General features: G+C 38.2%; 1 protein-coding gene across 2 annotated transcripts in view; it reads right to left on the bottom strand.

Moving 5' to 3' along the window:
• Positions 1–217: 217 nt before the first annotated feature.
• The window catches only part of LOC124781950 (E3 ubiquitin-protein ligase RNF123-like), a 162,549-nt gene continuing 135,873 nt past the window's right edge, over positions 218–26,893 (bottom strand). For both annotated transcript variants that reach the window (XM_047253902.1, XM_047253903.1), the window contains exons 16-21: positions 12,439–12,578; positions 12,159–12,347; positions 11,911–12,076; positions 5,077–5,217; positions 3,804–3,981; positions 218–485 (exon numbers count right to left, since the gene is read on the bottom strand). In XM_047253902.1, coding sequence (XP_047109858.1) covers positions 365–485; positions 3,804–3,981; positions 5,077–5,217; positions 11,911–12,076; positions 12,159–12,347; positions 12,439–12,578 — 935 coding nt within the window. In that variant the 3' untranslated portion in view covers positions 218–364. The remainder of the gene's footprint in view (positions 486–3,803; positions 3,982–5,076; positions 5,218–11,910; positions 12,077–12,158; positions 12,348–12,438; positions 12,579–26,893) is intronic.

Below are 26,893 nucleotides of genomic sequence, written 5' to 3'. Positions count from 1 at the left end.
CATTAAAACCAAGAGTGCCAATTACTTAAAAACAGTCAGAAACTTTAGTTTCACCATTGAAATTTTATCCAGTTTAGATAGCATAGTAACAATCAACAAGGATTTCAAAAGATGGGAAAAAAGCACACAAAACGAAATCAGATTCAAAATGTAAACACAATGACAAAAATTTGTAAATAAATGAAATTAAATAATTTTGCTGAATACCAACAGACTATATTTTTTATGGTCTTGTTATTGTAATGAGATGGTACCAGTTTTGCAGTTTTGTTACAATCGGTATTATGAACTGGAAAGATGGCACACTGAAAACCATGTCTTACACAAATGTCACATCAACAGAAGTATTAATTATCTTGTACATTCAGTCTACTTCTGTAGTACAATCATGTAGAATTTGGCCATCAGGGCCAATAACAGTTTGTATGGGGGTTTTGCAAAAGAAGCAGTCTTTGGCATTCATCAGATGGTGAGCAATGCATGATCTGAAATGTAGAGCAAACTGTTGTCCAGAAATAATTCACATAATTTTAGTACGGAAATGAAATATTTACAATAATTAAAAAATAAGAACTGTAATTTCTACAATGACATTATTCAACCACTGAAGAATAAAAAAGGTATTGGTATGAAGATTCACATTTCATAATCAACTAATTTCTCTCTAATAATAGAGTAACTGTGATAATTATACTTATATACTCAAAAGTATTGACAACAAAAATGCATATTGCTGGTAGAAATAATATGCTACATAATATGCTCAGAAAAGTCACAGCTCACCTACCACATAAAATAATGATAACAACGTGGACACTCACTAAGTTAATTACCTTAGCTGTGGAATGATTTTGTGTTATTAAAGACTATTCCCCTCCCCCTTCTTTTCTGTCAATACAATGATCTTTAGAAGTGAAACATGAGCTTATTTTAATGTGAATAGCAAAAACAATACATGGGTCTTATCAAATGGACTGTTTTTGGGAACAAAAAAAAATTAAAATTTGGAAAGCAAGATAATCATCTGTAATTGTACCAGGATGCCTTACTGCTTGATGCGGGTCTGGAAGATCTAAAAAGGCCCATAGATCTCAATATGCTTTCTGCAGTACAGTTTCGTTACAGAGGTTGAATAATAGTACAACGGCAATCAGTTATTAAAGTAACTTATACCCCATATATCTGATTTATCACTCTTCAAAACATTGAGAAAAGAGAAGGAAATTAAACATAAAACAGCTAAGGAGCTTCTCCCCCATCCCCAAACTTCCCCCTGTTATGTACATATCTTTATTTTTACAGCTAAGTACTATTTTACTACTTCATATATAATAAAATCACAGTACTATAATTGTTGCTGGTTTTATTGGAGTGGGAGAGTCACCTGACGACAACAGAGACATTTCAAAATTTTAAACAATTGTCAATGAATATGCTAATCAGTAGGTTTCCACAGACTTTAAAAAATGAGTAATAAGAGACTAAGAGAAATACATTTATTTTGTGTTTTTCATTAAAGAAATCTCAAAATGTGATTACAAAAGACTCCAATGATAACTGAAACAACTTTAACAGTACCTTCCACAGAGCTAACTTATACCCAGGCCACTGAAACTTTGTACTTCACGTACACATTTCAAGTTGGCAGTGCAGAATGAGAATCATGAGGCACTAAGCACAGGGCACAAGCCAATGCCAGTGCAGTAATCACTGCTTGTTGTGATGTCGAAGCTCCCGTGTTACCATCTTTGTTTGTGTGGACATAAACAATGTGCATTGTGTATGGAATCTACTGTGTGTTTGCACTGTACTGTGCTTTGCTTCATTGTGGTTTAGAAAATTCTGATACTTGGAAAATGTCACCAAAAAGACTAGGATAATTCTTTGCATGGAGGTGTGCCATTAAACAGCTGGACACCGGAGTTACTGTGGACAACTTGCGAGTTTTATGAGCAGGAGAAAGTAGAAGTACATATTCATGGACAGCCATTAATTCCTGCCAATAAAGTTCAGGAACAAACATCAAAAATTCTTGGAATTAGTGCAAGAACAGTAGTAAGTAAGAAAGTGAGCTGTAATGATTCCGAGCCGTCTGGATAACATATATACTTTTAGCAACTCCCAGAAAGAAGATAAAGCAGGCTCAGTCTATCACTGAATAAGATTCTTTCCAGACTAATGCAATTGTCAGACAAAGTAGCAAAGTTACTAGTGTCATTAAAAGAAAGCGGTCTTCTCAGAGGTGAGAAAATGTCACTAAAAGCTGTGCTGGAAAGGATGGATTTCCTTTACAAAGCACTAAACGGATGCAAAGTCCTGTTAGAAAATGCACATACTGTTATGACTCGAAGTATATTCTTGTACAAAATTGTGGGCCAAGGCATTTATTTGATAATAAGGCTTGACAAAGTGTGAGTTAAGCTGGGGAAGCTGTCAATAATGCTGGACGGATGACACTCCAAGCAGTAGTGGTCATCAACCAACCAGAAGGGGAGCTAGATTACTTGTGGTCCATGCAGGCTCTTCCAGTGGTTTCGTTCCTGATGCACTTTTAGTTTTTGAATCCAAAGAGACAGATGATTACCATGAAAGCATGGACCATACATGATTTGTTGAGTGGCTTAGAAAACTTTTAAAACACTTTCCTGTACCTATAATAACTGTAATGTATTATGCTCCATATCATTCAGTGCCTCTGAATGAAGCTCCAATCACAGATAATTGAAAAAAGTTATGGTGCAGGGTTGCATTATATTCACTTGTTAAAGAAAATAAGCTTACAATGTCTACAACTGTAGTAGAAAAAAATCACCAAGGACCAGACTGCCACCATATCACTGCCATTTCAACCCTACTGAGGTATTATGAAGTGATGTGAAGACAAAAATAAGGAAAAATAAGAAGTCCTTTACAACAACAGGGGTGGAAAGACGTGGTGAAGCTCTTACAGCTGTGGATGCATCCTTGCGGAGGATGAAAGTCGAGCAAGTTGAAAAACGTATCCAAGCAGCACAGACATGGGAAGGTATCATCAGTGACCATCAACAATTAATGATATGTCTTGGCAATGATGACGACAATGATGGTTTTGGCGCTGACTCTAACAATAGTGACAATGGGAAGCTGGGTGCAATTGCGCTACTGTCACCACAAATTGGCATGTGGTAAGCTATGAATAACGGTTATTTATTGCATCACTGTCATTATAAAATGAACAGCCAGAAGTTACAATCTTGCTTAGTATTTATTTTGCATACTATGTTTTCAAGATGCAAGTCATCATCAAATGATTATTTCCTGTATTTCTTTGCTCCATTATCAAAAACATGTATTTTGTCAGGCTTAGATCTACATTATTATGTGATTGTTTATTTGCTGTCACTGTGATAGCAACTCTAAAACTAATTCTTACATTGTTATTGCTCAATAACAATTGCTTAAGAGATGGAAAAGAAAACCATATTATCTGCTATGTCTATTGACACTGCTGCTGCAACATTGCTATTGTAGTATAGCCAGCCTAATTTGACATAATGCAAACTGCCAAATGCAATGTTTCGACGGCACAGGTATACACTGCAAGAAGTCTAGAACATAAAGACGGTAAAATAATAAACACAAATGAAAAAGTGAACAAAGACAAACCCTCATCTGCAGCTGGTTTGAGGTTAGGTGAGCACACAAACATGTGTGTGTGTGTGTGTGTGTTTTTGTGTATGTGTAAGTGGAGGGGTGGACAGAGGATAAAAGAGAAAAGTAGTATAGCGACTGCAGACAGACAGAGGGATCACCTTGTTTCTTACCTGCAAGACTGGTGGTTGCATGGTTTAAAAGTAGCACTTATTGGAAAAGCATAACATATTGTACACAAGTCATCCTCTGAAGCAATTTTTACTTCAGAAATTCTTCGCTGGTAACTTTCCAACATTCGTATCATATACACTACATGACTAATTTCTTCTTCTGTCACAGCCTCGGGATCTGAGAATAAAGAATACAGAAGTTAATTGTACCAAAAGGAAAATTACAAGAAGATAGAATGCCTGTTACATTAAATAGGCCATATGGATCCTCTAGCACACTACTAGTTTCCCTGAATCCTGTAGTTGGGAACTATCCCTTCAACATATCCTTGCAACCTGCCACAGTTCTGAATCTAGCTTCCATCAGCATACATCCCCTTTTTCCCCATTTCTATCTGAGTAGTATTTATTTAGTCATAACTTATTCTGTTATTTTTTTTCCCTTCAAGTTTCTCACTTTTTGGTTTCTTTCCATCTCCTTTTTCACTTTCCTGCTAGTTCCTCTTAGTCCATCTTCACCTCTTACTCTGTCCTTGTGTCATCTTTGGACTTAAGCTGCCAGTATACTACCTTTGATCTCCTACTGGTTCTCTAACATCTGTCTCATCCTTTTTGTCTCATACATACATACATCACCTTGTACCACATCAGATGGGTCCATCTCAACCTGGATCTGAGTGACTTACCTCTCATTTCTAAGACTCTCCAACACATCTATCTTTTCTGCCACAGGAAGGGATAAACTTTATCTGATTTTAAAAATATCTATCCACACTACTTGGAATTTTGCCTCATGAAGGAAATGTACTGGCTAACCATCCAGTCTACTTGCAATTTTGAAAACAGACGCTAAGCTTTCTTCTTTTGCACATGTTCCACAACACTCACCACAAATTTAACAACTCTGTCAACACCGACATGCTACACAAAGTGCTCAAGACAAAGTTACACAAATACTAAACCAAGGGCAGCAACAACTTATGACAATGGACGTAAAAATGATAATCTTGACAACAAACTTTATTAAGACAGTGGACCACATAGCTTTAATGACTGAAATTATGGAGATCTCGGGGTTAGCTGCGGTTAAAATGAAATATGAAACAAAAGCCTCAACTGCACACTTATGCTTTTTCATCGCACATCATGTTTTCTGTTTTAAATCATGTGAACTTATAAATGGAAGTAGTATGTAAAAAAAAAATACTAAACCATGAATTAATGTAAAATTAAAGATAAGAATGGATTTGAAATTACAGAAAATGTCACTTACAATTCCTGAATGAAAATGGTTTAGGATCCAACTTCTGGCGGCTCTTCTCAGCATTACCAAGAACAAAATGTAAGGAACTCATCTGAAAACTTGGCTCTGATAGCAAACATTTTGACACCTTGGGCACAGTTTCTCCTTTATCTAAAACAATTGCAAATCATTTCAATTTAGAAGAAACAATTTGTTAAATTAACAACAATAAGAAGAGAGAATGGACACTATTCACATAAAATTATGGCAAAGATACATTTGCTGCAAAGAAAAAGGAGATAAAAGGTAATGAGAGAGCAGGGAGGTATGCTAGTGTTTAAAGTCCTGTCAACAAAATGGTCATTGTCAGTAAAGTTCAGGCTCAGTGGCAGGATTGTGGCCTTTTTTAAAATGGTCCTAACTACTACCTTACCTTTCTGTCTGCCTAACTAACATGACTGTTACTGGTTTCCTTAAGACAGACTGGACAATGGCTAAGAAGGGAATTAATCACAGCCTATCCAAAGGAACCACCCCATTATCTGCCTGAAGTGAGCTAGAGCTCTTGGGGCTTTGAGAGCGCATAGAGATTACTTAACAATTCAACCAATGTAATCAGGGAGAGTCTTCTGATTGGGGAGAAATCACATATGGGGTTCCCCATGGCAGAATCATAGGTCCACTATTGTTTGTAGTATATGTTAATGGCATACAATATACTGTGTTTACTCGAATCTAAGCCACACTTTTTTTTCCAGTTTTTGTAATCCAAAAAATCACCTGCGGCTTAGAATCGAGTGCAAAGTAAGCGGAAGTTCTGAAAAATGTTGGTAGGTGCCGCCACAACTAACTTCTGCCATCGAATATATGTAGCGCTACACAGGCATGCTTTGCAGGCACAAAGATAAATACTGGCACCAAAACCTCTGCGTCAGTAAATAAATTGGGGGGGGGGGGGGGGGGAAGGGGGAAGGAAGAAGATAAGAAGATGGAAGACGAGCTTTTTTACTCCACCCCGAGTTTCGACCACTGCATTTTTATACATTATCCAACGAAGTAAATACAAATTCCGTATTGTTCATCTTCGAATGTAGCAGCATTTCAATGTACTACGAAAATCCAACGAACAGGACTGTTTGGGATGTTTGTCAATATGGTCAACTCTACGTTCTGAATTTTTTCCTACCTATGAGAAGAGGTGGTTGCTAATAGGAACTTTTATGAATTGTGAATCACACGGAGTATTCTCTTCACCATAAGAATAATACAAATATAAACATTTTGCCATGTATCTTTCGTGTTTGCTGCTATCTCATTTAAATCCTGTCTGCCTAATAAACTACGAAACTAGAGTGAGACAACAGCAAACGCGGAAGAATATACATATCATGTCACGTTTATATTCGTATTATTCTTACGTCTAATAGTGATACAGTCAGAAATGAAGCACGGAAATTGACTAGATTTATAAATCTAAGAGGACTCTAATTTCTGTGCAGAATGTAATGTACTAAAGAGACATCTGCAAAGATTTTCAAATGGAGAAAAATTTTCACTAAACTCTCGTTCAGAACATCTTCTACCATACACAGTCTATTATTTGGTTCTTGTTGATCATTATCAAAGAAAGCAGCAGTGTAAGTAACACCTAATAGCAGTCTCTTGCCATTGTTTCACTAATGAGACGATTCCTCTCTCTCTCTCTTCTTTAATTGTAAGCGGCGGTAGCATGCACAAAAGCAAGCCATGCCGCGAGCGACGACAGGCCGTAAACACGCACTATCAGAAGCCAGCTGGAGTGGCCAAGTGGTTCTAGGCTCTATAGTCTGGAGCTGCGCGACCGCTATGGTCGCAGGTTCGAATCCTGCCTCGGGCATGGATGTGTGTGATGTCCTTAGGTTAGTTAGCTTTAAGTAGTTCTAAGTTCTAGGGGACTGATGCTCAGAGCCATTTGAGCTCATTAACAGAAGACGACAAACAATGCACGACACATTACAGTAATGCATTTTCAGCTTAGAGTGACGTAAACACCTATAACAAAGAGAACGGCACTTATCAGATCAAATAAAAATAAGCAAGCAATTCAAACCAGACGAAGCACGTGAAAAAGGAAGGGTACCCATATAAATACGGACGGAGTGCCTGACGCATAGCAATGGCTACCTGGTAAAGCTTAACTGTTAAGCTTCTACATCTACATTTATACTCCGCAAGCCACCCAACGGTGTGTGGCGGACTCGAACCAAACTACTGTAGCAGTATTGTCATTCATTCGGCCTAAATTGTGTCTCATATTACAATGGACCAACTTTGTTTTGATTTGGTGGTGTGGCCTAAAACTTTTCTCTCCCCTTGAATTTCGAGACTCAAATTTCTGGTGCGGCTGAGGTTCGGGAAATGTTTTTTTCCTTGATTTTGAGTCTCATTTTTCAAGTGCGGCTTAGATTCGAGTAAATATGGTATACAATATACAGTGAGAAGTATTGGTTCTTTTTGTACTGTGAGAACTACAAGAAAAACAGAAATGCGCATTTGGATAGCTGGACTGTAATTTAAATATCACTCCTACTGTTAAGTCCATTGCTCTCACCATTCTCACTTGCTAAACGAGTAAAGGAAGGATATTACTTCTAACGATGACGCAGATAGATAGCATAACCTTTATGTAGCACAGGAATTTTTCAGTACCACTGAGAAAAATGAGGAACACATACATCAGATCATATTCCCCTGACTGGTGGTTGGGCTAATATGGTCCTGCATAGAATTTATTGGCTTCCAAAAGCCCTTAGGCTTTTTGGGGTTTTGAAACTCAATGCCTAAATGTAATCTTTACAGTCTGGTCCTGTCCTTATTGCTTGTATCTCTTTGAATCCATGCTTCCAAGGGGCATTCTCTTTGCTATGTTACCTCTCATTTTAGCTTTTGTTTCTATTTCCCACATTTCTCTTCCTTGTACTGACAAACATAGTCAGAGCTCTAAAGGCTCAAAATACAATGGTTAAGTCTGTGTATTAGCTCTGTTTAGCACCCCCAGGAAAATAGGTGTGGTACACAATGTCTCCTCAGGAAGAAGCAGTAGCACCAGATATGCATAACTAGCTTTGCCTTTTTGTTCACAAACTCCAACAGGCTGTAGGCAGTGGAGGCCAAGTTGATGCTGTGTTTCTTGACATCTGAAAGACCAGCTTTACACTATCACCTCATAAACAAAACAAAATCACTCTAGGTACATACAAGCATAATGTAACAGTTACCTGTTCAAATAAGCCTTCGGTAGCTGCGCCTCATTCGGACCTGGCTGAAAAGTTGGTGGTGGGAACAGTTAACTACTAATAACGTGGACCACACTGGATTTGCAGATAAACTGTTGTTTATTCAAACAAATTTTCTCCCCTATTCAGTTACTCAGTAACATAAATATTTAATTGTAATGTGTGGAAAACTAGTGTACAACAACAGCTACCTTAAGTTCGAATTGCTGTAATCTTATAAAAGAAGGAAGTCATTTTTGTCAGTCTATGGAAGGTTATGAAATGGGCAAGATCTGTGACCAAAAATACTGGACAATGTACCAAAGAAAATGTACAAGAGTTTTCAAGTTGGTAACGGTATGGCGATTTATTAAATTTCATGTCTGGGGGTTCACTCCATGATTCAATGACTGTTTTTAATGACTTTCTGTGAACTTACAACTATTCTAATCGACAGTGTTTAACTGCAATAATAACTAATGCAAACTGTGACAACAGTATGACTTGGAACTGTATTATTTCTAAATGACAGTTACTGTGTACATCGTTTACATTTCAATTTGACTGTTAGATCTGAAAGACAGTGTTTTAAGACTATTACAATGTGACAGTGTTAATTATTTGTTTGCTACATGTGAACTATTGTGTAATTTCAGTGTTAGGTTACTGCAGTGGCACAATCACATAATAGAACATCAAATGAGTGTATTATGTGGGTAACCATGTATCTGTACATAATTTATATAGATGAGACTGGATCTGACCATAAGCAGTTGTTCAGCCAACATCTAAATGCAATTAAAGTGTGCAAAGCACAAATCCAGTGTGGACCACATTATTAGTAGTAAACTGTCCCCATCACCAACTTTTCAGCCAGGCTCGATGGAGGCACAACTACCAAAGGTATACTTGTACAGGTAATGGTTATATTAAACAAGGACTGAAGTCTTATAAGGAAAGGGAGCTCAATACTTCTTTCTAAACATGAGACACATTGCTGTAAGTGAAAGCAGAGCTGGTGGTATATTAAGAGTGTATTAATTAGTTACCAGGGACATCAAAAAGTCTGGAAAGTTTTGTCATGTCACAATAAAACAGAGAGAATTCTGTCATTCCAATAAAATAAATATCTAGTCTCCAGATAGAACGATGTTACTATTGTATTTTCAACATTACTCATCAAACTAACGCAACAAACTTTTAGCACATATGTCATAACTATGATGCTAATCCATACTTTAGCTCAGAATGTGTCAAACTGCACTGGCGGGAAAAAAAGACAACACCAAAAAGTAACTAACGTAGGGCAATGAAATTTTGAGAACACATTTGTCTAGGTAGCCTACTTAGGTGATTAACATTGCAAGATCACAGGTTAATGTTTGTGGGTACATTGATAACCAGTGAAAACACCAGAATGTAGAATGCAAGCATGCAAATGTGCATAAATCGAGTTGTACAGGTGCTGGATGTCAGTTGCACTTGGTCAATCAATACAGAGAAGGGTAAAGCTGTTCGTGGATGGTGCTGGAGTTGTCGTCCGATGACGTCCCATACGTGCTCGATTGGAGACAAATCTGATGATCCAGCAGGCCTAGGCAACATGTCGACAAATGGCTCTAAGCACTATGGGACTTAACATCTGAGGTCATCAGTCCCCTAGACTTAGAACTACTTAAACCTAACTAACCTAAGGACATCTAACACATTCATGCCCTATGCAGGATCAAACCTGCAACTGTAGCAGCCGCATGGTTCCGGACTGAAGTGCCTAGAACCGCTTGACCACAATGGCTGGCTCAACATGTCGACACTCTGCATAGCATGTTGAGTTACACCCAGTATGTGGGTGAGTGTTATACTGTTGGAAAAAAAATCCTGGAATGCTCTTCAAGAATGACAGCACAAAACGTCGAATCACCAGACTGATGTACAGTTTTGCAGTTGGGGTGCATGGGTAACAATAAGAGCACTCCTGCTGTCATACGAAATTGCCCCCCAGACCAGAGCTCCAGATGTAGGTTCACTGTGTATAGGATGATGCACACAGGTTGGGTGCAGGTCCTCAACTGACCTAATTCAAACCAACACATGACTATCACTAGCACCAAATCAGAAAAACTTTTCATCAGAAAACACAACAGACCTATACTCCACCCTCCAATGAGCTCTCATTGGTGGCCAACTCCTTCTACTCCATTGATGAATTTCTTAGGAAAACCAACTGATTTGTATATAAGTACAACATAACTTCTGCACAATTTCAGTGCAGTAATGTGTTAACTGAAAATTTGTGTGTGTGTGTGTGTGTGTGTGTGTGTGTGTGTGTGTGTGTGTGTGTGCTTGTGTGTGTGTAAGTGTGTAAGTATAATCTAACTTCTGCACCATTTCAGTGCAGTAATGTGTTCATTGTAAATAAGTATTACAGTAGTTGTATTACATGTTTCTTACCTTATAAATAAATAAAAAACTTTTTTATTTTAAATTCAGTGCAATAGTATTTGTAAAATGACTCTTAGTGTTCATTAAAAAATGACGATCATTCCACTTGGGACCTGTGGAATGGTACATTAGCTTATTTGTTTTAGTTGTAAATATTTGTCATGTATTGTTGTTTTTCTGACATGTTCCACATCCTGGAGGACCTCCTCACTACGGATCAATTGGAATGAAAGTAAATCTAATCTAATCTAATCACTGAAGTCCCAAATGGAGGTGGTTTGGGGCCCGTGGAATGCACACTACAGGGCATCTGGTTCAGAGGCGTCCTGTAGTATGTAACAGTTTGTTGTGACTCTGTAGTGCCAACTGCTGCTCAAATTGCTGCTGCAAATGTGATACAATGCACCAGAACCATATGTTGAACAGGATGGTTTTCCCTCTCAGTAGTGCCATGTGGCCATCAGGGGCCAATGCGATGCAAATGTGATACGATGCACCAGAACCATATGTTGAACATGATGTTTTCCCTCTCAGTAGTGCCATGTGGCCATCCGGGGCCCGATCATCTTGCAACCACACATTCTTGTGGCCACCGCTGCCAGCATCCATGAACTGTGGCTACATTCCCGCCAAGTCTTTCCACAAAAATGCAGAAAAAACATCCAGCCTCTCGTAGCCTTATTAACCTCATTCAAACTCAGTGAGGTGGTGATAATGGAATCTTTGTCACCTTAAAGTCATCCTTGACTAACATCAACTTCCCACGTCCAAACTAACGCTCATGATCGTCAAAGCGTGTATTTAAAGCAAACTTGATTTGCATCCTGATAGTGGCTCTAGTAGTGCTGCTCTTATGCAACTGGCACGTAATGTAAAGAGGCATCATCTTTCAGATGTCGAAACATACCTACCAACTTTTGTTTACGTCCCACAACTCCCCCTTGATGTTGCAACTTTTTTTCTGTCAGTGTATTTAGCTACAAAATTTAGCATTTCAACAGCATCAATCTATTACTGATTGATTACCACCATCAAAACCTCAACAGTGTGGTATGTATTGTGACATCCAATTGCAATTTTTTGTGCACGTTTTTGTGGCTTCTACTTCCTATAAACAACTTATTTATGAAGCTCCTCTGTTTTTAATTATGCATGATTTAATACTTGCCACTGAAATTGATCATGTCTGCTTCAAGAAGGGCCAACAATATACCAATGACTGCTGCCAAAATGGGAAAATGGTCAATAGTCTCTAGGTCAGGTATTTCCAGAATGACCACATGCTGGAAGCAACCAGCTGGAGAGCTGATTCTGTTCAATACCTGGCACAGCAGCTGAAAGAAACAAAAGACGATAAACAATTCATGAAATATCTGTTGTTCAGTGTTTATTTTACTCAACAACACATGTTCTAACCTGACACAGCCTTGATAACAGTGATTCTGAAGATTCGCTCTCTGGATTACTAAATATCTCTCTCGCTACAGATGCAACCATTTCAAGCACCCTGAGAAGTGACAAAGCTAAATCAAAATGTGTTGCACATATCCTCAACTGCCTAGATTCAATATATACTCTCTGTGGACGGTTTGAAAGGTTCTGTATCTGGAAAAAATACACAAAGACGTAATAGCTGCTTGCATATGAATACTTGATGAATAGTAATGATAACTCTTAACACATTAGACGGACTTACCTCCTGAAGCATGCCTATGAATTCTGAAAATACCCAGTTCAGCTGATTTAAGAGAGAATTGAGGAATGCTACAGAAGTTTGTTCTTCCGATAGCATGACATTCCGTAGACATCGCTGAAACACCTCGGATGGGCATGGTTCTGTAACACATTGAAACATATAATTACAAAGAGTGGGCGAATTTTACAAGGTACATAGAAAGGTTCAAAACATTTTTAATGAATGCATCTCATTCATGTGCAGAAAAGTAAGGCTGTATTACTCAACAGCCAATAAACTCCTTTCTTTCAGAACTGGCTCCTTCTTCTCCCCACAAAACGTTCTCATTCCACATGAACACATCACTGGGACATTTCAAGTACTTAACATGAGCACAAACTGTGCTCCTCAGTTGGGACAAAATAACATGCCTATAGGGGTACGTTAATACCTCATAGTTGCAGCTACCTCGACCAATCTACATCTACATGATTACTCTGCAATTCACATTTAAGTGCACAATCATACTATCTCTCTACCATTCCAGTCCCGAACAGCACGCGGGAAAAACGAACACCTAAACCTTTCTGTTCGACCTCTGATTTCTCTTATTTTATTTTGATTATCGTTCCTACCTATGTAGGTTGGGCTCAACAAAATATTTTCGCATTTGGAAGAGAAAGTTGGTGACCGAAATTTCGTAAATAGATCTCGCCGCGACGAGAAACGTCTTTGCTATAATGACTTCCATCCCAACTCGCGTATCATATCGGCCACACTCTCTCCCGTATTACGTGATAATACAAAACGAGCTGCCCTTTTTTGCACCCTTTCGATGTCCTCTGTCAATCCCACCTGGTAAGGATCCCACACCGCACAGCAATATTCTAACAGAGGACGAACGAGTGTAGTGTAAGCTGTCTCTTTAGTGGACTTGTTGCATCTTCTAAGTGTCCTGTCAATGAAACACAACCTTTGGCTCACCTTCCCCACAATATTATCTATTAAACACCCGGGTACTTAGCTGAATTGACAGCCTTGAGAATTGTACTATTTATCGAGTAATCGAATTCCAACAGATTTCTTTTGGAACTCATGTGAATCGCCTCACTCTTTTCGTTATTTAGCGTCAACTGCCACCTGCCACACCATACAGCAATCTTTTCTAAATCGCTTAGCAACTGATACTGGTTTTCGGATGACCTTACTAGATGGTAAATTACAGCATCATCTGCGAACAACCTAAGAGAATTGCTCAGATTGTCACCCAAGTCATTTATATAGATCAGGAACAGCAGAGGTCCCAGGACGCTTCCCTGGGGAACACCTAATATCACTTCAGTTTTACTCGATGATTTGCCGTTTATTACTACGAACTGCGACCTTCCTGACAGGAAATCACAAATCCAGTTGCACAAGTGAGATGATACCCCATAGGCCCGCAGCTTGATTAGAAGTCACTCGTGAGGAACGGTGTCAAAAGCTTTCCGGAAATCTAGAAATACGGAATCAACTTGAGATCCCCTGTCGATAGCGGCCATTACTTCGTGCGAATAAAGAGCTAGCTGCGTTGCACAAGAACGATGTTTTCTGAAACCATGCTGATTACATATCACTAGATCGTTCCCTTCGAGGTGATTCATAATGTTTGAATACAGTATATGCTCCAGAACCCTACTGCAAACCAACGTCAATGATATAGGTCTGTAGTTGGATGGATTACTCCTACTACCCTTCTTAAACAGTGGTGCGACCTGCGCAATTTTCCAATCTGTAGGTACAGATCTATCGGTGAGTGAGTGGTTGTATATGATTGCTAAGTAGGGAGCTATTGTATCAGCGTAATCTGAAAGGAACCTAATCGGTATACAATCTGTACAATAATGTAAATGTCTCTATAGCAGTGTCTCTGAGTTGTCACAGCTCTCTAGATGGCTACTGTCTGTGCATGCAGCTGTTAGTGGCTTGCAGCTAAAATCTCGCAACAGCATTGCGAGCTGTCAGGGGTCTTCTTATGCTGTCTTGACTATAATGGGCATGATAAATTTTAGAACTGTGTGAAGAATTTTTCCTGCAGAAAGCAGTACTAGTTTTGTTGGTAGTCTAAGAAATGAATCCTGGTTAAAAGTGCTTTCACTATCAAGTACTAACAATGCTTATAATGCTTTCTATTCAAAATACACATCAAATTTTGAAACATGTTTTCCTAAGAAACTGGTTAGAGTCCATTCATGACAGATCATCAAATCTAGTTCCTGGATTACATCAGACATTAGGATTTCGTGTAGGAAATTACAAAAGGCTCAGATCTCAAATGAAAGGGACCACAGTTTATAGAACACATTAAGACTTATAAGAAAATATACCAACAGGTAAATGCAAAGGCAAAGATACTTAGAAATTAAAAAAATAATAAGAATGTCATGCAACAAATCAAAATCTGTATGGATTGTAAAAAGCAAAACGGAAGGTACAGGATGAGAAGGAAATTACACTTACAAATGCTGATGACATCAATATTGGAAAAAAAAGGACCGGCCAAACTACATAAGTGATTGCTTTAAACATGCTTCCCAAACACTTAGCTTAAATTTCACAAAGAACAATAAACTTAGGTGTCATATAACTGCATACAGCATGACATTAGTTCCAACTAATGAATATGAAGTAGTACATGTGATTAAAATCCTCAAATGCTGGCAGATGGAGATGGTATACCAGTGTCACTTATAAATATAATGGAAGGAAACATTCCACGTGGGAAAAATTATATATAAAAACAAAGATGAGGTGACTTACCGAACAAAAGCGCTGGCAGGTCGATAGACACACAAACAAACACAAACACACACACAAAATTCAAGCTTTCGCAACAAACTGTTGCCTCATCAGGAAAGAGGTAAGGAGAGGGGAAGACGAAAGGAAGTGGGTTTTAAAGGAGAGGGTAAGGAGTCATTCCAATCCCGGGAGCGGAAAGACTTACCTTAGGGGGAAAAAGGACAGGTATACACTCGCACACACGCACATATCCATCCACACATACAGACACAAGCAGACATATTTTCTATGTCTGCTTGTGTCTGTATGTGTGGATGGATATGTGCGTGTGTGCGAGTGTATACCTGTCCTTTTTTCCCCCTAAGGTAAGTCTTTCCGCTCCCGGGATTGGAATGACTCCTTACCCTCTCCTTTAAAACCCACTTCCTTTCGTCTTCCCCTCTCCTTACCTCTTTCCTGATGAGGCAACAGTTTGTTGCGAAAGCTTGAATTTTGTGTGTGTGTTTGTGTTTGTTTGTGTGTCTATCGACCTGCCAGCGCTTTTGTTCGGTAAGTCACCTCATCTTTGTTTTTATATATAGTGTCACTTATAATTCATACTGCTACACAAATTGCAAAGCCCTTGGCTCACATTATTAATTTATCATTCACTGAGAGAGTTTCCCCCATAGATAAGAATACCAAATGTGATACCTTTATTCGAGAATGCCAACAGTAATAAAGTTGAAAACTATTGACCTATTTCATTCCTCTCAGCATTCTCTAAAATAACTGAGAGATTAATGAAACAATGAATAAGCAAGAACTTAAACGACCACAGTTGACAGAATAATAATCAGCATGGCTTTCAAACTGATAGGATACATAAACAGCAATAATGGATTACCTTCGTGAAGTAGTTTGAAACTTGGATAGTGACAACAGTGTTGTAGGAGTCAATTTAGATTTTTCTAAAGCTTTAGACGCTGTTAGTCACGAAATGTCTTTAGATAAGTTGGAGGCAAGATAGTGGAATCGAAAACAAGTGGTTCCAGAATCATATTTGCAAAACAGATCAGGTTGTGGAGCTCACATGAGCTCATTCTAATCATGAAATCAGATTAGTATCCGATGCAAAAAAATAAAAAAAAAAGGTGTACTCCACGGTAGTGTGTTAGGTCCCCTCCTGCTCCTTATTTATATAAACAACACACAAACCTCAGAAACTGCAGCCAAGATCATGTCTTTTTGAGATGATACTATGTAATAGTGGGTGATGCTAAGGAATCTCTGTCTACAACAATTGATCAAGAATTCATGTCCTTGCAGGTTCAGTTGGAACAAGCTGACATCGTTAAGTTCCTTAATGTGAAGAAAACAAATTATATTCAATTTGGAAAGATGGATCAAAATCAAGATCTCCAACTGCTACTAGGCAGAAATGAATTAGAAAGATTACGATGCACAAAACTTTTAGGATCAAGCCTATAACCGCAAAGACCATGTAACTAAGCTCTCCCAGAGACTTAGTTCCACATATTTTGCTCTGAGAATTATTTCTAAAGTTTGCTTCTGACTCCAGAGATAGTGCTCGTATGGCTTATTTTAACTGCTTCCAGTCCCTTTTGGCTTATGGAATAATTTTCTGGCATAAAATTAACAGTCCATTAAATAAAACTTTTTACATTACAGAAAATGGCTATTCCAATTTTGTCAGACAGCTCTCCTTATTGTACCCTTCCGTATATACACAAATGTGTGTTGACGGCAAGTGCAAGACTTTGTGATTTGCAAACCAACTCTGATTACCACAGTTATATTATTAGTAACTGGGGGTCCCTCCATATAGAATAAGTTAGAACAGCTGACGGTATTATGAAAAGGGTAGATTGCTACTCACCATATAGGAGATGTCAAGTCCCAGACAGGCACAACAAAAAGACTGCTAAATATGTGAGCCTTTTGCCAAAAGAGGCCTTCTTCTGAAGAAGGCAACACACACACATTAATGCAAGCACAACTCACATTTACATGACCACGTCTCTGAAACATGTGTATTGTCTATCATGTGTATTGTCTACTTTACTAGAAGGCCTTTTGGCCAAAAGCTCACACATTTATCACTCTTTTTGTTGTACCTGTCTGCTACTCAACATCTCCTCTACATGGTGAATTTTTCAAAATATTGTCAACATTCCATCCTAGATTTTCTGTTGTTTAAGTTACAACAACTTGTACTCAGGCATGTGAGCCACTGGGGTGTCGTTCTTTACAATCCACTGTCAATTTACATAAAGAGAACTTACATAAATAGGTTGGAGGAGGAAATGACTTTTAGGGTAGAGTTAAAATCATTTCTTGTTGAGAACCGTTTGTAAAATGCAAGTAAACATGTTAGCTTACAGGAATACTAGGCTCCCATTCATTCAAATTCTTTTGATTTTAGTAACTGATGTACCATCTATGCTGTGTTTGTCTTTGCAAAAGAATGTTCCTGGTGTTGGTTTCCTGCTTGTGCAATGTGATACACCTCCTCTGTGAAGGAATCTGGTGCTAGATTATAGTTTTGATGGACAGTGTCAAGCAGGCTTTCATGTGTTCATGTGTTATACTTTTCAGTGCTGTTCTATCATATGTGTGTGTGTGTTTTTTTTTTATTTTTCCAGAGGTGTTCTGTGACACTGTTTCATGTTTTAATTATATAACTGGTTTACTTCTTGTGCATGCTGTAATTACAATGTAGACTATGTATTTGTGATTTCCTTCCAATCATACACGGAGTGAGATGGCTATGTCAGTCTTAATGCACTGAACTCGCATTTGGGAGGAGCAGGTTCTACTCCCTGGCCTGCCATCCTGACTTGGTTTTTCCATGTTTATCCCTAGTCACTAAGGTGAACACTGGGATGGTTCCTTTAGTAGCCCACAGCCGGCTTCCTGCCCCATCCTTGCCTAATCCTACCATACTTTTTTAATGTTTTATATATGTTTATAGAACTTCTGCAATGTCCCCCTGACATGTTCAATGCTGTTGTATTGAATGATGAATAAATAAATAATTAAAAAATGAAATAAATGAAAAGAAGAAGAGGATCTGAGGTCCACTATCAGCAGAGATGAAACCAGAGTTATGGTATAGTACTTTGTCAGAAGAAGAAGAAGCAGTAGAATGATGATGTATCAAGAAATCTTCTTTGAAGGACATGAAAATATTGCATCAACAAACCATGATCATTCTAATGATTTCTGATTAATGTGAATAACTTATCTTGTAGCTATGAAATACCATTTACCAGAACTGTCAGGCTCACTTCTGAAAAATTCCAGCAAACTCCATACTGCCATGGCCCCTTGCAACTGTTTTCACTTCACAAAATTGGACCAGATCTTGATGGAAGCTTTTTCATTGACAAATTGTGCAGGTAATTGTATCCTGCCTGCAGTTGTCAGTTTTCCTCAGTTTTCACAAAACCGGAAAGAAATAAACTACCTGTAGTCAACAACTGTAATTTTATTTCAATGCACGATACATTCCAAACCATGGGGGCTCATATTCAGGTGGGTGGCAACATTTTACAACATCAGAATGAGATTTTCACTCTGCAGCGGAGTGTGTGCTGATATGAAACTTCCTGGCAGATTAAAACTGTGGTAGAGCACTTGCCCCCAAAAGGCAAAGGTCCTGAGTGTGAGTCGCGGTCTGGCACACAGTTTTAATCTGCCAGTAAGTTTCAGTTTACAACATCGTTTGAAAACAGTTTGTGTGTTCACAGGCATATTACAATGTGATATGCCATGTTCTAATGCAGCTACATTTTTTCCTTCTTCTTCTTCTTCTTCTTTTTACCAAAGTAATACAAAAAAGAGAATGATGTACTGTCTGCAATAACTGTTATACAGTTTTTACATACAGCATCTGTAGACATATATACATGAATACAAACACCTTTCGTTCCACAGCACATTTGTACCAAATTTAAACTAGTCAAAGAATATCTGAATGTAAGATGTTACATTTTTCTATTGCTTGCAAAACAAATTTTCCTGCAGATATCAGATGTGACTGTGGATTATAAAATGGTTCTGTTAAATTCTGGCTCCTTCGCAGAAAAAATTAAATTTTGAAACTGCTGATAAGCCAAGGGCTGTCAAACGTTGTTTGTTGGTTTAGAATGTTTTCAGACAATCTCTCTTTGCAACCAGTGGTGACTCATTTCCAAATAATAACGTAAACTGATGCCAAGCACCTTAAAAAAGACGAACCCCATGGCTTGAAATGCACTGCGTGAAATAAAATCACTATTAGTGATTGAAGATAGTTCACTTTCCTACTATTTCCACAATAAAAATACATGCACGGCAACAACACTTAACAGTGGACAAAAAAAATTTTTTTTTTTGTTGTGCTATTGTTCAGTTTTGGCTTCACACCTTTTTTGAGTACGTGGAGATTTGTAAACACTATATTTGTCATAAATGAGGAGCAGGAATTTATTAAACTATTTTCTTGGACATGTTTTATTTGAAGAGCGCGCCAAGCACATGTTAACTACCATCTGGTCATAGCAAGTAAGTCAGTATTTGGTAATATAAGTAATTTTAAATTTCTAATGTGCCACCAAGTCAATTGTGCTACTGCTACAGGTTTTTATAACAACTATAACATTTTCAAAAGTAGAATTGCTGTGGACACTCTTCAAATACAACATGTACAAGAGATTAGTATGCCATAGTGTGCCTTGCTTATTATTTATGACAAATGTAATTATTTGCTGTTGATTTTTGACTAATGTTTTGGCTACAAACATCCAGGTACTTAAAAATGGCCTAAAACTTAAATTGTACAACAACTAAAGTAAAATTGGCAGTTGCAGGTGGGATACAATCATTTAAACTTTATGGGTGCAATGAAGTATTTCAAAAACAAATAGGTTTTTTTTATAAAGGTACAAACTTACTTTTGCCACTGTATTCATTATGGCTTTTGGGAGCTATACATATTTCAGAGTGAAAGTTCCAAACTTTTGGGTTCAAATTTTTATTTGAAGTCAGCTGAATAAGATATGGTGGAGTTTATAAGAACTTTGTTTAAAAAAAAAGAAAAAAACAAAATACAGTTTTACAGAAAGTTTACATACTTTAATTTGGTAATACCTTTGCTAATACCTCAGTGCAGAAAACACAGATTGTACTAAAATGGCCAATTATTGTGAAAGAATATTACACGACAATTCCTTCTCAGGCAGGCTGAGAACATGCAGATAAATTTTATATGAAATTTTTGATGACGGATGACAATGAAATGAATTCTTCCGAATTAGACAACACACACACACACACACACACACACACACACACACACACACACTGATGCAAATGGAGCTCACACACACACCACTGTCTCTGGCTGCCAAAACCAGATGTTGATGACTGTCGTCATATTGGCTAGTTAAAATATTAAACAAAACAAAATCAAAACTGTGAATGAGTGAAAAAAGCACAAATGCTTAATACATTGGGTCCCTATCTGTAACATGCAATCATCTACTGAAAAACCCAGCTATTTTACAATATTTTAAGCTGTAGTAGCATTTTAAGAAGGCAGTACACTAGTAGTTTTACATTAAAGACAATTTTAGACATCTAATTTAATGTGACAAGTAATACTTCTCTCTTGAATTAATAAGTACTTTTGTACATTATTTTTTTAATGCAATTGTTTTTGAGAAAAAGGACAAACTGGCCAAGCATACATATTTAGTTTTTCACACACTAACAACAGTCTTTCTCTCAAAAATATTTAATAACAAAGTACACAGTTTGTTTATGTATGGTAATCACATTTGGGAACATTTCATGATACATCTACTTTTTACAATATATTCTGCAGCATTTTAATTAACACAGTGTAAGTTAACACTCACTATGCTTGCAGTTTGTATCATTGTGCCATGCTTTTCTAGTCAACTCCTTGCCTCTTTGAGAAGGGGTCCACGCCTACTCATCATCACTGATTTCATCCAAATTTATGGTATGCAGAACTTGGAAGCTCCATTGACCAAGCATTTTTTAAAAACAAAAACAGCATTTTTGGCATGTGTTGGATGATCCATGAGCCAACTATGTTAGCACAGTTTCCACGCAGCAGCTGGTGCAGAAGAAAGAGTCTAGTTTGGTAATCTGAGGGTCATGAGGTTGATTTCCTATGTGAAAAACTTTTCCATTTTTTTATTTCACATGTTTTAAGCTATTTAACTGCAAATAAATTGAAATAATGCACAATAAACTGTATTTATTAACATCTTCATAAAAGGCATGAAATGGAAAGGCAAAAGAAATTTACGTGTTGCAAATAATTTCCTAGAAAGAATTGTACTTACAGCATCCACGAGAACTCTGCAAATAGCTTTCCAAGAAGGGACAGTAACTAAAGCATGCAGGATTTCGTATTCCATTAGTTTCATTTTGACCTTCGAGGACCCCTCGACAGCTGCACACGAACAAGAGGTTTCCCTGTTTCTATGATGAATATCAGTCCTGCGAGTGTAAATTATCAATTCTAAAACCATAACAGAATCAAATTCTGTACGCAAATTTTTTGTGTGTGTCTTACAGCACCTTTCTGTAAATTCATTTGCAATCCCAAATTTACCTTTGCCTTTGCTTTCATGCCTCATATGAAAATATTAATAAATACAAGATACTGAGCATTCTTTAGATTTATTTGCAGTGTAAGTAACAAAAAAACTGACAATAAAGAAAGCTTCCATATAGGGACTTGATCCTCTGATCCTTTAATTACTATTCTGAAATCTTTCTGCTGCACCAAACACCGCTTGAAAACAATGTTAACATAAATGGCTCATGCGTCACCCTACCTATATCAGAAACATTATTTTTTTAAACACATGCTCATATGGTACTCCATATCCACTTCTGACAGTTTCATTTCTGGTCATGCCCTGCATGTACAAAGGGCGTCCAAAAAGTTTTGCGCAGTCGTCTCTAACTTTTTTATTTTTTGTAGGAGGAGAATGAAATTTTTTTGTGAACATACTTGGAACATTTTGCTATAAGTTGGTATATAGGAGTACGTTCTTTTATTTACAGATGAGCCATAACGGACCATGAAGTAGATGTCAGGTTGCGGTAGGTGATGGAGTTCCTCTTCAAGACCGGTGACTACTCTGCCACATTGATTCACAGGAAATTGCTCCCTATTTATGGGGAGGACACAGTGGATCGCAGCAGTATCCAGCAGTGCTTGCAGATGTTTAAAGAAGGCGATTTCTCTCTACTGCACAATCCACGATGCAGTAGACCATTGATGGCAATGAATGATGTGAATAAGAGACCACTGATCAAATAATCCAAAATTGTTACTGTTTGTCATTGGACAAGCTGCAACATGCCATCATGACCCACAGACCACAGCTTCAGGGTCAGCTATTCAGACTACACCATGACAATGCCAAACCCCATATAGCCCTTACGACACAGGAGAAAATCAGGAAAATGTGTTGGAAAATTGTTCCTCATCCTCCCTCCAGTCCGGACTTGGCTCCATCTGATTTTTACCTCTTTGGTCATCTGAAAGACTACCTGTGCATTAAAACATTTGATAGTGAGAAAGACCTTATTCCTTCTGTCAAGCGATGCTGTAAAAGTCAATCTCCAGAATTTTACCAAAGTGCATTTACATCATGTAAAGAACGTTGGGCCAGATGTGTCACAGCGGATGGAGGCTACCTTGAGTAGGCTCAATGTATAGCTAAATGTTCCAAGTACATTCACAAAAAATTTCATTCTCCTCCTGCAAAAAATGAAAAAATTAGAGACAACTGTGCAAAACTTCTTGAACACCCTTTGTGCCATAAATATGGACGAAATTGGTAATGATGAGTAGGCGCTGTCCGCTTATGGGAGCACACTACACACTGCCTTTGTTCTGTCCCTTATTCTGCCTCAAGTTTTTGAAAAAAATTATTTCCAGTCTAAGGTTGGGAAAGCGCTCATGCACCAAGTTATTGTTCGAGACCTCTGCTCTCAGCAAGATCTCCACCGATGGTTGTCATATACTGAGAAGTTTTGGCATTTCTAGATACTTTGTGCTATAATATGCAGAAGTTTACATGAGAAGTACATGGAATACTAACTTTCTCCACAAATTCATAGTTTGATTTTCAAACACACTGTAGGACATCTGCTGTTCAGACAAATCAATATCCAACTTGTGTTTGTTGTAGTCTGCCGTACAGGCTGGGCTTGACTTCTCCCTGTCTCTATCAGTATAGGTGACCATCTCAGAAGTGTGCTTATCATGTGTACATTCCCTTTATCCTTCCAACATAATGTTAAGACATTCCATTTATGCAGAAACAAAATTGTTCATCCCATTGAAGTCACTAAACTCAAAATCAAAAGGGAAACTCATGAGGAATCCATTAATTGGCCAGACAGAGACTCACTGGGATGTTGGCAATGGCATGTTTTTGCTGCATGCTTAATTGTATCAATTTATACAATTAAGTAAGCAGCAAAAATATGCCACTGACAATATCCGCAAGAAAATATAAAAATAAATTCTTCTCCAGCATATCCACACGATCTAGTGACCAATAACAGAACTACAGTCACTACTGAGAAACCCGATCATGTGGCAACCATAAGAAAACTTAGGGGATACTGAAAGGGAACACCAAGAAAGTGCACCATAAAATTACAGGGCATGGACTATCAGGTAGGCTAACGACTAACACATTTTTATTGGTTTTTCACCCCAGTGTCAGCCTCGATTGGTGAAGCACTAGGAGGCTAGCAAGTCACATATTTAGTCTTTTCTGTCTGTTTTCATAGTTTAATTCCTAAATTAATAATAGCAGGATTGATAGGGTGTATGCGTGCTATATGCAAAAGCAAAAGGAGCTGGCCACAGTTTGCGAACAGCTGAAGACACTTACGGCCACAGGCAGCCATCTGCAGGCTGTTACCTCTTGGTGTGGCAGAAGCAGAGAAACTGGCGTGTTGCATGGGACACTTCAGTTATCACTGCTTTCCCCCAAAGGCTCTGCTGCTTGAGGCACCTTCCAGTGTACTCAATGCAGGGATCTGCACTTACTGCAGAGTGAGTAGAGCTTTGTTACATGGTGTTGTCACTCGAGAAGGAATCAGGGCTGAGGCTGCCCATCTGGCCTCATTCATTCATTCTGTGAGCAGACAGGCAGCCACTCCCTCATCAGGGTATGTGTAGGCACATGGAGGGAGCGTTTTACTAGTTACTGGGGGCTCCAATGTTAGGTGTATTATAGAACCTTTAGGAAAATAGCGACCAGAGCTGGAAAGAAATCTGATGTAAACTAGGTGTGTCAGCTGGGGAAAATCCTCATCTGAAAGGTGAAGGAGGTCTTGCCTGTGGCTACTGACAGTGCAGGGTGCATTAGTCTGCAAGTTGCTGCTCATATCGGCACCGATGATATCTGTTGGTTATGGTTTGAAGCCATCCTCAGTACCTATGGGCAGCTTGTGGAAGTGTGGCAATGCTCACTTGGAGCAAGCAGAGCTCACAATTTGCAGTATTGTGCCCTGAGTCAATTGGGGTTTGGAGCCGAGTGGAGGGTCTCAACCAAAGGCTCTGTCGATGGTCATGCCTGCAGATTTCTGGACTTTCATTATGGGATGGAGAGTTGAAGGACTCCCTTTGATAGGTCAGGGGTTTACTACATACAGAAAGCAGCTATTGAGGTAGTAAGTACTTGCAGAGTGCACATTGGTGTTTTTTAAGCTATGAAGTAATTTGAGATGCTCTGATGAGTGCTTTCCAGTCAATATGCAGAGAGAAAAAAATCAGATAGCATGTAAAGTAAAGACACTTTTTGACGGTCAAAATTTTAATAGTAAATTGGCAAAGTGATTGTAACAAAGTTCCTGCACTTACTGCCCTCCAGTAAAGTTCTTGTACTCAAATTATTCTCAGAAACAAAAGCTGGATGAAATCCAAAATAGAAAGCTCTGAAATATTTAGCAACGCATGGAACACATATCGAAATGACAGATTAGATGCCACTGGAGGTGAAGATTTCATTCCTGTCGATAAAAATATTTTGCCCCTTGAGGTAAATATTGAGCCTGCCTGTGAAGTTGTCTGAACACGAGTAGTAGGCCTAGGTCAAATTAAGTTAATTATTGGATGTTTTTATCACCAACCGATTCTACCTTGATAGATGAAGAATTATTCAAAGAAAGTATTTGCTCCATAGTGCGGAGATGCTCAGATCATACGATATTAATTGGAGGTGACTTGACTCTACTGAGCATAGACTGGGGCATATATGGATTCACTGTAGGTGACACAGACAAACAATCATGTAACGTATTTTTGAATATGTATTTCAAAAACTGGCTAGAATAATTAGTTTAACAGCCCACATGAAATGGAAAGACCCACATCTGGCTTAATAATGAAATTTGAAAAATGGTCAGGAAGCAGAGATTGTTGCACTCTCGGTTCAAAAAAGAACGCACAAATGCCGACAGGCAAAAGTTAGCAGAAATTCGTGTGCCCAAACCAAGATCGATGTGTGAAGCATACAACTTCCACCCTCATACCTTAAAGAAAAATCTTCCTGAGAAGCTGAAAGAATTCTGGTCATATGTAAAATCACTAAGCGGGTTGAAGGCTTCTATACTGTCACTTGTAGAGGCATGTGAGGTGGGAACAGAAGACAGCAAAAGGAATGCTGAAGTTTTAAATTTCATGTTTAACACTTTTACCACCATGTGCATTATATATGAAGCACACCAGCTTTCCCGTTTTCGCTGTGTGTATCATATTCGATCACATGAGGGATCATTTACCTGTGGTGCACATATGATCACAGCTGTGTTGAAAACAAAAGGGTTCCATATTCTACGGGCCAGCGGCAAAAGTCCTATGATGATGGTTTTGTAGTGGCAACATTGGATGACAGGCAGCTGTTGTCTGGTTACAGTGTAGCATCAGTACATGTTACCTGCTGGCAATGGCATTTTGTTTATATATGTGACATTGTGTAGTGCTTGCTTTCAATCAGTCTTTGTGTTTTTTTGATGAAAAATGGATTCACAAGAGGAGAGGTTGGAGGAATCAAGTTTATCTGATGAATCACTGTTCTGAAGTGGACGTAATTCCAACCCAGACTATAATGCTCCTTCCTTGGGTGAGAGTAGCAGTGAAGATGGAATTTTTCCATTGAAGAAACAAAAGATACACATGCAAGTTACAAATGACACATCCACAAATGGGGCAAAAGAAGTTTCATCTTCCATTGATGAAGACAGTGAAAGTAAGCTGTCACCTGAAGAGATCTTGTACTGATGGGCTCCCTACTTCACGAATAAAGTGGACTGATGTGCATCCAATTTTTTCCTTGATGAAGAAATGTGCAAGTTCATAATGAAGGTAACAAACTGTTTTGCTGAACAAAAGATTGTTAGTGGAATAACTGCAAGAACATTATTATCATCATCATCAAGACTGACTTCATGGAGTGATTTCAGCATTGATGATTTGAGGAAATTTATGGGACTTATGTTGTGGATAGGGTTTGATCATAAGCCAAGAATACAGGATTATTGGAGTTGGAATCTGCTTTACAAAAACCAGGTGTCTTCTACTATTTCCCAAATTATGTTTAATTTGTTGCTCCATTGCATAAATTTTTGTGACAATGAAAAAACACAT

Source organism: Schistocerca piceifrons, chromosome 1, assembly GCF_021461385.2.
Source record: "Schistocerca piceifrons isolate TAMUIC-IGC-003096 chromosome 1, iqSchPice1.1, whole genome shotgun sequence".
NCBI classification, from domain to species: Eukaryota; Metazoa; Arthropoda; class Insecta; order Orthoptera; family Acrididae; genus Schistocerca; species Schistocerca piceifrons.
Note: the sequence above shows the minus strand (reverse complement) of the source record. Positions and strands in the feature narration are given on the sequence as shown.